This window comes from Acinonyx jubatus, chromosome D3, assembly GCF_027475565.1.
Source record: "Acinonyx jubatus isolate Ajub_Pintada_27869175 chromosome D3, VMU_Ajub_asm_v1.0, whole genome shotgun sequence".
In the NCBI taxonomy this organism is placed as follows: domain Eukaryota; kingdom Metazoa; phylum Chordata; class Mammalia; order Carnivora; family Felidae; genus Acinonyx; species Acinonyx jubatus.
The window spans coordinates 28,213,545-28,230,214 of NC_069392.1; the positions used below are offsets into that span (position 1 = coordinate 28,213,545).

General features: G+C 37.7%; 1 protein-coding gene across 2 annotated transcripts in view; it reads right to left on the minus strand.

The window, feature by feature from the left end:
* Positions 1-16,670, minus strand: part of CLTCL1 (clathrin heavy chain like 1) — a 101,270-nt gene that overhangs the window by 63,178 nt on the left and 21,422 nt on the right. For both annotated transcript variants that reach the window (XM_027049742.2, XM_027049743.2), the window contains exon 3: positions 14,870-15,138. In XM_027049742.2, coding sequence (XP_026905543.1) covers positions 14,870-15,138 — 269 coding nt within the window. The remainder of the gene's footprint in view (positions 1-14,869; positions 15,139-16,670) is intronic.

Sequence of the window (16,670 nt, forward strand, 5' to 3'; positions counted from 1 at the left end):
TTTCCATATATGAAATATCCAGAGACAGAGTGGACCAGTGGTTGCCAAGGGCTGGGAAGAGGGAGAAGTAGGCGAGCAACTTGTAGATAAATACAAATGTGTACACTCTAACAACAGAATGAACAAGAAAATTTTTAAATGAGAGTAAGTATAGGATAAGACTTCCCCTGGGAGGGTGGGAAGATTGGAGATGATATAGAGATAATGCCTTTGAGTCCCAATGCTAGAGAAGACTAAACTAAAGCGAAGAAGAAAAGAAGCAGCAGAGAAAACACCTCAGATCAAGACAGACCTGGATTCTTTCACTGCCTGTCCTCATGGACCCACTCAGAGGCGACAGGTGTAGCCTTGGGTCTGTGACCTGCTTCTGAGCCTTAGGCTCCTGCCTGGTAAAGTCTACCTCATGGGGGTGCTGAGTATTATGTGTGCTTTGGGAAAAGGCATGTTGAGGATCGTAGCTGACAAAGATTGAATGCAAAAATGCTTTCTTTTGTGCCAGGCACCATGTGAAGGGCTAAGGATAAGAAAGTGAATATGGGTGCCTGGGTGGCTCAGTTGGTTAAGTGTTGGACTTTGGCTCAGGTCATGATCTTATGGTTTGTGGGTTCAGGCCCTACATTGGGCTCTGTGCTGATAGCTCAGAGCCTGGAGCCTGCTTTGGATTCTGTGTCTCTCTCTGCTCCTTCCCAGCTTGTACACTCTCCCTCTCTCTCTCTCTCTCAAAAATAAACATTAAAAAGTTAAAAAAAGGGAAAAAAAAGAAGAAAAAAAAAGGAAAGTATGACCCAGACCCTTCCCTTAAGGACACATAAGAGTTTCTAGCAAGGAAGCAAGCAATACAGGGTGCTGACTGCTATGAGCCAGGATAGAGTGAAATGCTGTGACCTCACACAGTCTGTTGAGTCAGGGAAGGCTTCCTAGTGACACCTAGGCTGGAGTAAGAGGTCACAAGGTGAAGAGAAAAGCTCTAACAAAGGGAAGTATTTGCAAATGCTTAGACAGGGGTAGGCAAACAATGGCATGTGGGCCAAAATCCACCCTCCTATCTCCTCCTGTCTCCTTACTATTGAGATTAAATTCACATAACATAAAATTACCCATTTTAAAGAGTTCAATTCAGAGACACTTAGTACATTCACAATATTGTGCAACCACCACCTCTATATGGGTTCAAAACATTTCCACTATTCAAAAAATCCCTGTGTATATTAAAAGTTAGGGACCATCTCCCCTCCCCCCAGCCCCTGACAACCACTAATCTTTTGTCTTGTAGATACCTAAATATTTCATATAAATGGAATCATAAAATATGTGACCTTTTGTGTCTGACTTATTTCACTTCAGTGAGGTTTTCAAGGTTTATCCATGTTGTAGCCTGTATCAGTACTTCATTCCTTTTTAGGGTTGAGTGGTATTCCATTTCTGTATAGATTTTGGTTTGTCCATTCATCCCATGGTGAACTTTTGGGTTGTTTTCATCTTTTAGCTATTACAAATAATGCTGCTATGAATATCTGTGTATGGACATGTTTTTGTATGGACATGTTTTCATTATTTTTCCTGGGTACATGCCTAGGTGTGGAATTGCTAGGTCAAAAGGTAACTTTATGTTAAATTTTTTGAGGAACCATCAATCTGTATTCCACAGGAGCTGAATCATTTTACATTTCCACTACTGATGTACAAGGATTCCAATACTCCACATCCTTGCCAATACTTGTTATTTCCCATTAAAAAAAATTACAACCATCCCAATGGGTGGTACCTCACTGTGGTCTTGATTTGCAATTCCCTAGTGACTATTGATGTTGAACATCTTTTCGTGTGCTTGTCAGCTATTTGTGTATCTCTGGATAAATGTCTGTTGAACTCTTTTTGCCCATTTTAATATTGGGACATCTTATTGTTGAGTTACAAATGTTCTCTATATTTTCCAGATACTACACTCTTCTCAGATATATGATTTACAAATATTTTCTTCCATTCTGTAGGTTTGTCTTTTCACTTTGTTGACAATTTTGATTAAGTCCAATTTACCTATTTTTTCTTTTGTTTATTACGCTTTTGGTGGTATACCTAAGAATCCATTGTCAAATACAAAGTCATGAACATTTCCCATGTCTTCTTCTCAAGGGTTTACAGTTTTGCCTTTTATATTAGATCTTTGATCCATGTTGAATTTTTATATATGGTATTTGGTAGGAGTCCAACTCCATTCTTTTGCATGTGAATATCCTGGTATCCTAGCACCATTTATTGAAGAGGACAGTCTTTCCCCACTGACTGGCCTTGCCACCTCTGTCAAAAATCAATTGGCCATAAATGTATGGGTTTATTCCTGGACTCTCAGTTCTATTCCACTGGTCTATATATCTATCCTTGTGCCCACAGGTTTGTTGTTGTTGTTGAATGCTTGTGTGAGTAGTAGTATAAGAAATACATATTTAGTCCTTGTCCCTGGCTCCTGACACAACTCCTAAAACCCTTGTAATTTCCTAAGTGATATGGGTGATAGGTGGATCTTCGTCAGAAAAAAAGCTTCTAAGAACCTTGGAATCTCCGGAGTGATTAGAAGTGTTTTTTGTAGGCTAATGAGAATGACTGGTGGCTGGGGGGTCTTAGATAGCTTCAGGATGGGGTCTCGTCACCAGAAGGACCAAGGCATACTTAACAGTTTTTTCAGCCTCACCCCACCCTGACCTCCAGGAAAGGGAATGGGTCTGGAGACAGAGTTAATCACCAATGAGCAATGAAAATCTCCATAAAAACCCCTAAATTTTAGAGTTCAGAGAGCTCCTTTTTAATATACATCCTTTTTAATGAACCAGTAATAGTAAAGTAACTTCCTGGGCTATATGAGCCATTCTAGCAAATTAGGAACCCCTGATTTACAGCTTGTTGGTCAGAGGTACTGGTGGCCTGGGCTTGAGGCTGGCATCTGAAGACATGGGGGCAGTCTTATGAGATTGAACCCTTAAACTGTGGAGTCTGTACTAATTCTTGGACCTCCAGCTGATGTCCACAGAGAATTAGAGAATTAGAGAACTGTTTGGTGTAGAAAAGCTAGCATCTTTGGTGTCAGAAGTATAGTGAGAGTAGCAGCTTGGATTTTTTTATTTGTTGGTTTTTATTTTTGTCAGTAAAGTAACATTGTGATTTATAATCTTTTATTTATTTATTTTTAAATGTTTATTTTGAGGGAGATACAGAGCATGAGTGGGGGAGAGGCAGAGAGAGAGGGAGAATCCCAAGCAGGGTCTGCACTGCCAGTGCAGAACCCCATATGGGGTTTGATCTCACAAACTGAGAGATCATGACCTGAGCCAAAATCAAGAGTCAGACGATTAACTGACTAGGCCACCCAGGTGCCCCACAATCTTTTCTTTTAAAATATTTCTCAAACATGATGATCTCCTTATAAATAAGTATGATTCCTAAAGGTATTTTTAACAACTTTATTGAGATATAATTCATATATCACATAATTCATTCATTTGAAGCATACTATCCAATGTTTTTCAGTTTATTTACAAGATTGTACAACCATCGCTAAAATGTAATTTGTAGTACTTTCATCCCTTAACAGAAACCTCATTTAGCAGTCAATCCCCATTCCTACCTCCCACATTCCACCCCCAGTTAAAGCAACTACCTACCCATTTTTGATCTCCGTAAATATTCTGAATGTCTCATAAAATGGAATCATACAATATGTGTTTTTTTGTGCTGGTATCTTTCACTTAGCTTAATATTTCCAAGGTTAAACATGGTATAGCACATATTAGTAGAGTTGACACTTGAGCAATGTGAGGGTTAGGGTCATGGACCCCTGACACAGTCAAAAACCTATAACTTTTGACTCTCCAAAAACTTAACTACTAATAACTGTTGACTAGAAGCCTTAGCAACAACATAGTCAAAGAGCATACATTTTGTATGTTATATGCATTATATACTGCATTCATTACAATAAAGTAAGCTAGAGAAAAGAAAATGTTAAGAAAATCATAAGAGAAAATACATTTATAGTACTATATTGTATTTACTAAAAAAGATCCACGTATAGGTGGACCCTTGTAGTTCAAACCCATGTTGTTCAACAGTCAACTGTACTTCATTTCTTTTTATTGTTAAATAAATATCACACTGTATGGAATATACATTTTATTTATGCATTTATCAGTTGATGAACATCTGGGGTGTTTCCACCTTTTGGCTAAAATAAATAATGTTGTAACTGATGGCTACCAGAGGGGAGGTGGGAGGGTGGTGGGAGAGTAAAATGGGTGATGGGGATTAAGGAGTGCACTTGCTATGGGCACCAAGTGTTGTACTGCAAGTACCCCTGAAACTAATATAACACTGTATGTTAACTGGAATTTAAATATAAACTTAATAAAATAAATAATGTTGCTATGAACAAATATTTGTGTATTAGATTTTAGTAACAATTTTTATCTTAAAGTCTATTTTATCTGATATTAAGATAGCCATTCAGCTTCTTTTGGGCACAATTTACATGGTGTATCTTTCCCATTCTTCTTTCAACCCATTGTATCTTTGAATTTAAACTGTGTCTCTTGTAGACAGCATAAATAGTTGGATCATGGGTTATTGTTTTATTAATTTTTTTAATATTCTGCCAATCTCTGGGGAGCCTAGGCGGTTCAGTCAGTTAGGCGTCTGATTTGTGGTTTTGGCCCAGTTCATGATCTCACAGCTTGTAAGTTTAAGCCCTGCATCAGGCTCTGCGCTGACAGTGCAGAACCTGCTTGGGATTCTCTCTCTCTCTCTCTCTCTCTCTCTGTCCCTCCCCTGCTTGCATGCTCTGTCTCTTTCTCCCTCTCAAAATAAATAAATAAACTTAAAAAAAATATTAAATATTCTGCCAATCTCTGCCCTGTAAGTGTTGAATCCATTTAATGCAATTGCTGATAAGGTAAGATTTACTTCTGACAGTTTGCTATTTGTTTTCTGTCTTAGCTCTTCTTTGTTTCTCTATTACTTTATTACTACCTTCTTCTGTGTTAAATAGAGATTTTCTAGTGGGTCATTTTGATTATCTCATTATTTCTTTTACGATTTTTATAGGTCACTTTCTTAGTGGTTGCCTCAGGATTATAATTAACCTCTTAATTTATAACAATCTAATTTGGATTAATATCAATATAATATCTATAGTATACAAAAACTTTGCATCTTTATAGCTCCATTCCTCCTTAGTTTTGTCATACAAAGTACATTATTCATATATTTTATCTACCTACTAACACAGATTTATAATCATTGCTTTAGTAGTCACAAGAAAAAAAAGTCAAAATCAAAAACTATACTTATGCAATCTTTTATATTTTCCTATATAGTTATTCATACCAGTGCTCTTTATTTATTCATGGGTTTGCATTACTGACTTGGATCCTTTCACTTCGACCTGAAAGATTCTCTTTAGTATTTTTTATAGGACAGATCTATTAGAGACAAATTCTCTCAGTTTTTGTTTACTTGGAAATGCCTTAATTTCCCCTCCTTTATTTGAAGAATAATTTTGCTAGATATAGAATCCTTGGTGGACAATCTTTCATTGTTTTTTTTAAAGCACTTTGATTATATCATACCACTGCCTTCTGGCCTGGATAGTTTCTGATGAGAAATCAGTTGTTAATCTTATTGAGAGTCCATTGTACAAGATTAGTTTACTTCTTTATAACTGCTGTCAAGATTCTTTGTCTTTTGGTAGTTTAGTTATGATATATCTGGGTGTGGATCTCTCTGAGCTTCCTTAATGCATAGATTAATGGTTTTCATCAAATTTGCTAAGTATGGGGCCATTATTTCTTCAAATACTCTTTCTTCCCCTTTCTTTCTCTCCTTGTGGGACTCCCAGTATGTTTATGTTAGCCTACTCAGTGGTATTCCACAAATCTATGTGCCTTTTTTTTTTTAAAGCAGGCTTTATGTCCTACATGGGGCTTGAACTCACAAATCTGAGATCAAGAGTTGTATGCTTTACTGACTGAGTCAGCCAGGCAACCTCTAGGCTGTTTTTTTTTATTATATAATATTTTTTGTAATTTTATTTTAGAGAGAGAGCATGCAAAAGCTCACATATTCATTTTAGATTCATTCTTATTTAAAATTTTTGATGCAACTGTAAAACTTACTTTTTTTGAATACAGTGTTATTGATGAATACACAATAATGAATATACAATGTGGATACACAATGTTACATTACTTTCAGGTGTACAACATAGTAACTGAACAAGTCTGTATGCTATGTGTTTTTCCTAGTTATTTATTGTTATGATTTATGTGGGGAGACACTGTTCTCACATTTTCCTTTAGTTCTTTGGGTATGCTTTCCATTAGTTCTCTGAACATATTTAAAACAGCTGACATAAAGTCTTTTTGAAAGTAACTCCAAGCCTGGGCTTCCTCAAAACAGTCTCTATTGACTACTTTGAGTATGGGTTATACTTTGTTTCTTTGCACATTTCATTTTTGCTGTTGTTGTTACAAGCCAGGTATTTTTTTTTAATTTTTTTAAAATGTTTATTTTTATTTTTGACAGAGAGAGAAAGACAGAGCATGAGCAGGGGAGGGGCAGAGAGAGAGGGAGACACAGAATCCGAAGCAGGCTCTAGGCTCTGAGCTGTCAGCACAGAGCCTGATGCGGGGCTCAAACTCACACTGTGAGATCATGACCTGAGCTGAAGTCGGACGCCCAACTGACCGAGCCACCCAGGCGCCCTGCAAGCTGGGTATTTTAAATAACATAAAGTAACAATTCTGGAAATCAGATATTCCCCCTTTCCTGGGCTTACTGTAGTTGTGTGCTCAGCACATTTTCTGAACTGATTCTGTAAAGCTTGTATTCTTTGTCATATGTGGTCACTGCGGTCTCTACTCAGTTTACTGGTCAGTTAATAATTTGAAAGAGATTCCTTAAATAAATGCCTTGAGTCTCAGCCTTTGCTGAGATTGTGTGTGTGGGTTGAGACATGTCTTCAATATTCTGACAGGCGGCTTACAATATTACTTTAGCCTTTACATCCTGCCTGTACAGAGCCTCGGGATCAACCAGAGGTGAGAACTTAGGCCCTTGTCAATTCTTTCTTGGGAAGGTGCACAGCCCTGTGCATGTACATGGTCTTCCAGATTCCCAAGAATATATGCTGCAGCTTTTGAAAGCCCCCTATAAACACCTCATTCCACAGCCTTCTTTCTTTTTAATTTTTTAGTCAGCTTCTTATTTGCCTCAACTACTATGATTCCCACAGGCAGCTGGATGTTAAACAATTGCTACTGATGGTGTATGGTAAGTGTCCCAGGAGATAAGGCTGTTTGCACGGAGTAAGAAATAAAAGACAAGGTCTGTGAATGGAGATTTCCAAGAAATTGCTAGACATGTCAAATAAGGACATTTATCTGGGAAAGGTGCTTTTGGGGGAGCTCTAAACCATTCTTGCCTCCTTTAGAAGCTATTGCTGTATTTCACCAATTTGTGGAGCTATTGGTTCTCAAGGCTATCAACAGAAAGCTGTACGGAGGGGAATGGGAATAGCACAAGATAAAATGTCACTACACTTGCTGTTCTGAGATACAGCAAATGTTCTGAAATAAAAGTTCTCTGGATTTTTGTTAAGCCTGTGGTTAACTTCCAGAACTCTGAAAAAGTTGACTTGAGAATTTTTGCCAATGTTCTCACTGCTTTTATGGAGCAGATTTTCAAAGGTCCTTTCTCCACCAATCCTGATGTTCTGTGTATAATACTTTGTGTGGATGTATATCTCATTTCTCTTGAGTATATAACTAGGAGTGGAATTCCTAGGTCACATGTTAACTCTACATTTAACTTTTTGAGGAACTGCCAAACTATGCTGTGCACTTTACACTTACATTAGTAATGTTATGAGGGTTTTGATTTCTCTACATCCTTGGAAACATTTGTTATTGTTGATCTTTTTTATTATAGCCATCCTAGTAGGTATGAAGTGATACCACATTTTATGTTTGTTTTGCTTTTTAAAGTAAGCTCTACCCCCAATGTGGAGCTTGAAATCATGACCCTGAGATCAAGAGTTGCATGTTCTAGTGACTGGGCCAGCCAGGCGCCCCTCACATTGTGGTTTTGATTTGTATTTCCACAATGACTAATGATGTTGAACATCTCTTCATGTGTTACTGGCCATGTAGATAGCATGTTGGAGAAATACCTGTTCAAAGCATTTATCCATTTGTAAAACGAATTATCTGCCTTTTTATTATTGAGTTGTAAGAGTTCTTTATATATTCTGGATACAAGTCCCTTGTTAGATATCTGATTTTGAAATATTTTCTCCAAATGGTTATTTTTTCACTTTATTGATGATATCATTTGTAGCACAAAAGATTTTGTTTTATCTGTTTTTCTTTTGCTGCTTATGCTTTTGATGTTGTATCTACAAAGGTTCTGCTTAACTCAAGGTCACTAAGATTGGCTCCTATGTTTTCTTCTAAGAGTTTTATAGCTTCAGCTCTTACATTTGGGTCTGATCCACTCTCAGTTAGAGGTAGGAGTTCAATTTCATGCTTTTGTACATACAGATATCCAGAGTTGCCAAACCATTTGTTGAACAGACTATTCTTTCCTTCACTGAATTGTCTTGGCATCCTTACCAAAACAATCAACTGACCATAAATGTAAAGGTATGTTTCTGGACTCTCAATTCTATCTCACTGATCTAATATGTCTATTATTATCTTTGTACTGTACTATCTTGATTACTGTGTGTAGCAAGCCTTGAATTGAGAAGTATGCCTCCTCTTACTTTGTTTTGTTTTCATCAAGACTGTTTTTGGCTGTTCTGAGTTCCTTGCAATTCCATATGAATTTTAGGGTCAGCTTGTATCAATTTCTACAAAGAAGTTAGCTGGTATTCTGATAGGGATTACACTGAACCTTCAGATCAATTTGGGGTGTATTAACATCTTAAAAATATTAACTACTATGATCATGAACATGAGATGTTTTCCCATTTATTTAGATCTTCTTTAATTACTTTCAACAGTGTTTTATAATTTTAATATAAGTTATACATATCTTTTGTTAAACTTATTCCTAAGTATTTTATTCTTTTTGATGCTAGTATAAATGGAATTTCATTTTTTAATGGCTCATTGCAAGTGTATAAAAACACAATTGATTTCTGTATATTGATCTCGCTTTCTGTAACCTTACTGTATTTGTTACTTCTAGAGTTTTTTTATTGGATACCTTGGGATTTTCAACATACAAAATCATGTCATCTGCAAACAGAGATAGTTTCAATTATTCCTTTCAAATCATAATGCCTTTTATTTTTTTTCTAATTGCTCTGGCTACTTCCTAGTCCAATGTTGAACAGAAGTGGCAAAAGTGGACATCTCTGTCTTGTTCTGATCTTAGGGGAAAACTTTCAGTCTTTCACTATTAAGTAAGATGTTAGCTGTGTGCTTTTCTCAGATGCCCTTTATCAGGTTAAGGAAGTTCCTTTTTATTCCTAGTTTGTTGAACATTTTTATCAAGAAAGGTGTTAGATTTTATCATATGCCTTTTCTGTGTCTGCTGAGATGACCATATGGTTTTTGTCTTTTATTCTATTAATATTATGCATTATTTTAATTGATTTTTGGATATTAAACCTTACCTTGTGTTCTTAGACAAATCCCACTTGGTCATGACATATAATTCTTTTTATATGTTGCTGGATTCAGTTTATTAGTATATTGTTGAAGATTTTTACATCTATATTCAAAGGAGATAACAGTCTGCAGTTTTCTTTCCTTGTGATGTCTTTGTTTTTTTTATCTGGGTACTACTGGCCTCACAGGATGAATTGAGAGGTGTTCCCTGTTCTTCTACATTTTGGAAAACTTTGTGAAGGATTAGTACTAATTTTTCTTTGAATATTTGGTAGAATTAACCAGTGAAACCATCTGGGTCAGAGTTGTTCTTTGTGGGTAGTTTTTTCATTACTAGTTGACTGTCTTAACTTGTTGTATAGGCTTATTCAGATTTTCTATTTCTTCCTGAGTCAATGTCAGTAATCTATGTCTTCCTGGAATTAGTCCTTTCATCTAAGTTATCAAATTTATTTGTATACAACATTCTTAGTATTCCTCACTAATCTTTTTTTTTTTTCCTCACTAATCCTTTTTATTTCTGTATGGTTTGTCCCACCTGTTTTTGTAAATAAAATTGTACTGGCATGAAGTCATGCTCATTTACATACTGTCTATGGCTGCCTGTACTAAAACTTCACAGTTGAACAGCTGTGACAAAGATGGTATTTTTTTGGCCCCAAAAGCAAAACATACTATCTGGGCCTTTATAGAAAAAAATATGCTGACCTCTGGCTAAAAGAATAAAGTAACACTTGAAGTACTCTGGTCAAACTGGAGCAAAAGGCTTTTGAGAAAGTATTAGAGGCAGGTATAAAGTGTGGAATGAACGAACTGTGATCTAGTTTTAGAAGTCTTAGCTCAAAGCTTCATTCCAACCCCTCAGACATCATCATTTCTGGGGAAACAAACACATTTCCAGATCAGATTCAGTACAAAGATTGAGCTTCATGGAATAAAAAGGAAATTCAAAAACAAAAAGTATTTTGGGCAACTAGGGGAAGAGTAACAAAGGCTATACTGTGAATAATTTTGTTTCTGGTTGAGGTCCTGTAATTCTAGGGTACTCTTTCTGAAAGCAACATAAAGGTTCAAAATGCATAACTTTCCCCCTGACTCTTGAATAGCGTGAAAGGCTATCGAAGAGAGATCTTCCAGCTCCCCTCCTGTCTTCACAAAGGGAGAGTAAATCAATTCTTTCTTTTTCTTTCTTCTTTCTCTTTCTTTTCTTTCTTTCTTCTTTCTCTTTCTTTCTTTCTTTCTTTCTTTCTTTCTTTCTTTCTTTCTTTCTTTCTTTCTTTCTTTCTCTTTCTTTCTTTTTCTTCCTCTCCTCTCCTCTCCTCTCCTCTTCTCTTCTCTCTTCTTTTCAAGGGTGAGGAGGGGCAGGAGGAGAGGAAGGGAGAGAATTCCAACCAGGCTCTACACCCAGCATGGAGCCCAAAGCGGGGCTTGATCCCATGGCATGAAATCATGATCTGAGCCAAAATCAAGAGGCAGATGCTTAACTGACTGAGCCACCAAGGTACCCCCAATTCTTTTTTTTTAATTTTATTTTTTAAAAGTTATATCCAAATTAGTTAGCATATAGTGAAACAATGATTTCAGGAGTAGGTTCCTTAATGCCCCTTACCCATTTAGCCCATCCCCCCTCCCACAACCCCTCCAGCAACCCTCAGTTTGTTCTCCATATTTATGAGTCTCTTCTGTTTTGTCCCCCTCTCTGTTTTTATATTCTTTTTGTTTCCCTTATGTTCATCTGTTTTGTCTCTTAAAGTCCTCATATGAGTGAAGTCATATGATTTTTGTCTTTCTCTGACTAATTTCACTTAGCATAATACCCTCCAGTTCCATCCATGTAATTGCAAATGGCAAGATTTCATTCTTTTTGATTGCCAAGTAATACTCCATTGTGTGTGTGTGTATATATATATATATATATACACATACACACACCACATTTTCTGTATCCATTCATCCACTGATGGACATTTGGGCTCTTTCCATACTTTGGCTATTGTTGATAGTGCTGCTGTAAACATGGGGTGCATGTGTTCCTTTGAAACAGCATACCTGTATCCCGTGGATAAATGCCTAGTAGTGCAATTGCTGGGTCATAGGGTAGTTCTATTTTCAGTTTTTTGAGGAACCTCCATACTGTTTTCCAGAGTGGCTGCACCAGCTTGCACTGCCACCAACAATGCAAAAGAGATCCTCTTTCTCCGCATCCTCACCAACATCTGTTGTTGCCTGAGTTGTTAATGTTAGCCATTCTGACAGGTGTGAGGTGGTATCTCATTATGGTTTTGATTTGTATTTCCCTGATGATGAGTGATGTGGAGCATTTTTTCATGTGTTGGTTGGCCATCTGGATGTCTTCCTTGGAGAAGTGTCTATTCATGTCTCTTGCCCATTTCTTCACTGGATTATTTGCTTTTTGGGTGTGGAGTTTGATAAGTTCTTTATAGATTTTAGATACTAACCCTTTATATGATATGTCATTTGCAAATATCTTCTCCCATTCTGTCAGTTGCTTTTTAGTTTTGCTGATTGTTTCCTTCGCTGTGCAGAAGCTTTTTATTTTGATGAGGTCCCAGTAGTTCATTTTTGCTTTTGTTTCCCTTGCCTCTGGAGACATGTTGAGTAAGAAGTTGTGGCCAAGATCAAAGAGGTTTTTGCCTGTTTTCTCCTCGAGGATTTTGATGGCTTCCTGTCTTACATTGAGGTCTTTCATCCATTTTGAGTTTATTTTTGTGTATGGTGTAAGAAAGTGGTCCAGGTTCATTCTTCTGCATCTCGTTGTCCAGTTTTCCCAGCACCACTTGCTGAAGAGACTGTCTTTATTCCATTGGATATTCTTTCCTGATTTGTCAAAGATTAGTTGGCCATACATTTGTGGGTCCATTTCTGGGTTCTCCATTCTGTTCCATTGATCTGAGTGTCTGTTCTTGTGCCAGTACCATACTGTTTTGATGATTACAGCTTTGTAGTATAGCTTCAAGTCTGGGATTGTGATGCCTCCTGCTTTGGTTTTCTTTTTCAAGATTGCTTTGGCTATTCAGGGTCTTTTCTGGTTCCATACAAATTTTAGGATTATTTGTTCTAGCTCTGTGAAGAATGCTGGTGTTACTTTGATAGGGATTGCATTGAATATGTAGACTGCCAATTCTTTCTTTTCATGCCAATACCATCTTGGAAATTTACCATGACAGCATGTGTCATATAGGTTTTACCTGTCTGTGACTCTCTCACAATTTATCTCAGCATCTGCAGGCTCTGTGTAAGGTACACTCCTCACCCCTCACATCACAAACATTAGCAACACCTGAGCTGTCTGCAACCTCTGCCCACCATAAGGGTCAGCAACATCCAAATCCTTTCAGTGGAAAGCCAAAGGAAGAGTTTCCAGAAAGGAGAAAAACTCCATAAACAGCATCTAATCTAGGGTTAGTAAAATTCCCAAGAGGCAATAATTCCAGCTAATAGATGATACACCACAGAAAATGGCCTACGTGTAAAATTACTCCTTTTATGGAATCTGGGCAATTAGACCCAAACAAACTGTTATGGGTGAACTATTATATATTATAATGTTATGTCACATGTAGAAGCAATGGGAATATCTATTATTCCAGATGTGATGTGACGTTTCCTACCAATAATATTGTCATTCCAGCTTAACTCTCAGCCCTGACAACCAGAAGTAACTGGGGCTGAATGGAAGCCATGGGCCTATCACGGAAAGGCTCTGTGGCTAAGCAAGTCCCTTAAATTACACCAAAGAACCCCCAGATCATCTGAGGAGACAAACCTGTCAGTGTAATACAAAGATGAAGGGTTAGAGCAGAGGTTCAACTCTCCCTCATCTATGCCTCATTCTGAGACAAATGCTAGGCCATCATCCAACTCTCCTCTCCCTGAGAGGCATCTCATGCACCTCCAGGTTCTAGCCATTTTATCTCTAAAATCTCAAGCTTTGCCTCAGGGTACCTGGCTGGCTCAATTAGAGCATGCAACTCTTGATCTCAGGGTTGTGAGTTCAAGCCCAACGTTGGGCATAGAGGTTACTTAGCAAAATAATAAACAAACAAATGAAAATAAAATCTCAGCCCTTGCATCTCCAGTTCATCTCTAGGCTCACTTCTTCTGGGCGTTGCAGAGTGGAGGAGACTTCCAAAGTGGAGAGAAGTACTCCTTCCAGCTTTGCTCACTCTTCACCCTTCTCATACATGTCTTTACTCCAGAATACACTATATGGCTTTATTCCTGTATCTGCCTGTCAACTAGCTTTCCAGCCTCCAGTCTTCATGGTGGTCCCTCCTCAATATCACTGACAGCATTGTTTCTATCCCAACACGCTGCAGAGAAGGAAAATAAATCATATCACTCTCACTTTAAAACCCGTTGCACAATTCCCACTGCCAGCAGCATGTACCTCAGTCTTGCCCCCACCCATCTCTCAGCCTTGCCCCTCTAGCTGTCTCTTATGCATCCCATAGGTATCAGCCAAGGTGGATGACCCCGGACTCACAGAAAGAGCCATTCTCTTCCACTTCCATGCCTTTGCACACACTTTCCTTCTCAAGTGCACTTTTATAGCCGCCAAAATGCAGCTTAGAGGCCCCCTCTGTTATGAGCGCTTTCTGACTTAAGGTATTCTCTTACAGCTCCCACAGCACTTTCTTCGAATGTCTGACAGTTCTCTAAGTGCTAGAATTCCACATTTATACTTTCCCCACTAGGCTAAGGAAGACCATTCAATGGCTAGAATTAGCTAATAAAGATCTAAGACCAACATCCTATAGTACCAAGTATCTGGTAACTGAATTAGCCCCCAGGAATGAAAAAAGGAAGCACAGCAGAAAGTTACTGCTTTCATTATAAAAGTATACGAATTAGTAACATTCCATTAAAGCCCTAAAAAAGCCCCAAAACTACTTCCCATAAATCTATAAATTCCAAGTGCCTCTACAAAATTCCTCAACAATTCACTTCTCAAAACTGTGCCAGAAATAGTTTATGGAATGAATATCAGTAACCCAATGGAATACAGTATAGTTAATGGGCCAAAGTTAAATTACAATTCTTATATGACCCAAAGTTTGGATTTCTTGTCAATTTCTAATTCTTTTAGGCTGGGACCTATTTCTTCTGCCTCACACCTATACCAATTTTAATATTACACCTTTACACTCCATCAGACCAGTCCCTGAAGGCAGCCAAAAGCTTACCTGAGCTGAGATGCCAACGAGGAGCAGCCACTTCTGATACCCATCAGTCCGGTAGTGGATCATCTGGCACCCTGCCAGACTGGCATGTCTATCAAACATCTTCACAGGCTGAGAGTCACCTTCCATGCTCCAGTGGTAGACTGTTGTCTCAGTCACAAGGGCAACAGTATTCACAGAGACCCATTTCCAGAAAATCACCTCTTCTGCCATGGTATGAGACTTCATTTTACTCTTCATTTCAATATTAAAGATTTGAAGTGTCTTTCCAGCTAGTATTTGATGTGATGGAGATTAGAGAAAGATAAATTGAAAATCTGAAAGACAAATTCTTACACTCTTATTTATTTATTCATTTATTTTTATTTAAAGTTTATTTTACTTATTTTGAGAGAGAGAGAGAGAGAGAGAGAGAGCGAGCGAGCACAGGAGGGGCAGAGAGAGAAGGAGGGAAAGCAAACCCCAAGCACTATAAGCATGGAGCCAGATATGGTGCTCAAACCCACGAACAGTGAGATCGTGACCTGAGCTGAAACCAAGAGTTGGATGCTGAACCAACTGAGCCACCCAGGAGCCCCCATATTCTTATACTCTTAATTCTGAATCCTTTTAATATTATTTTAAGTTGTAAAACTTACAGCTAATCTGATTAAGAGGGGAAAGAAATTTGCCTGGGTAGTAATTAACCACACCTTGATGTCTCAATATTGAGAAGAGCCTCCTTCAGAAGAATGTAAAAGTGTGTAAATGTAGAATATATGAATAACAATCATAAATCAGTGCTTTTGTTTTTTATTTTTAATATTTGTTTATATCTGAGAGAGAGAGAGGCAGAGCGCAAGTGGAGACGGGGCAGAGAGAGAGGGAGACAGACTCTGAAGCAGGCTCCAGGCTCTGAGCTGTCAGCACACAGCCCAATGCAAGGCTTAAACTCAAAAGCCATGAGATCATAACCTGAACCAAAGTCAGACACTTAACTCACTGAGCCACCCAAGGTGCCCCAGAAATTAGTTCTTTTGAAGCAACTATCAAGTGAATCAGTTTTAAATTGATTTTTTCTAGTTTTAAAATATTTTTTCAGGATAAGGCAACAACAGTAAGACAATCTTTCTTTGGCATCTCCAACTTTCAGGAAAGAATACTATCATCCCTTCAAATTAAACAACTTGTCCACATAACAGGGTCATTTAATCTTAAATTCTAGACCAGTGCGGTTAAATAGAATTTTCTACAATGTTGGAAATGTTCTGTACCAGCACTACCCAGTACAGAAGACACTAGCTACATGTGGCTATTAGGCATTTGAAATGTGTCTGGTAAGACACATTTAAGGAAAATGAATTTTTACTTTCATTTAACTTTAATTAATTTAAATTTAAACAACCTCATGTGGGTAGCACCCAACAGGGCAACTAGGTTCTAGACAATAGGCTTTAGTATCCATCCTCTGGTAAGAGATTCATATTGTTTCCACCTCTGATAAAAAGCGGAGTTTTGATCTTTGTATCTATGCAAAACTTAGAACTAACATGAAATACTCTTTCCCCCCAAATTAGGACCAATGCAAGGATTATTTGACCACTTTTTTTTGGCACTGTACAGGATATCCTAGCTAATGCAATAAGGCAAGAAAAGTAAAAGGCATAAAAACAAACAAAAAAAAAGAAGTAAAACTGCCTTCATTCACAGACAACATAACTGTTTACAAAGAAAGTCCTAAGGAATCTACCAATCTACAAAGCATTATCAGCACTAATAAGTGAATATAACAATACTGCAGGATATGAGGTCAATATACAAAAAT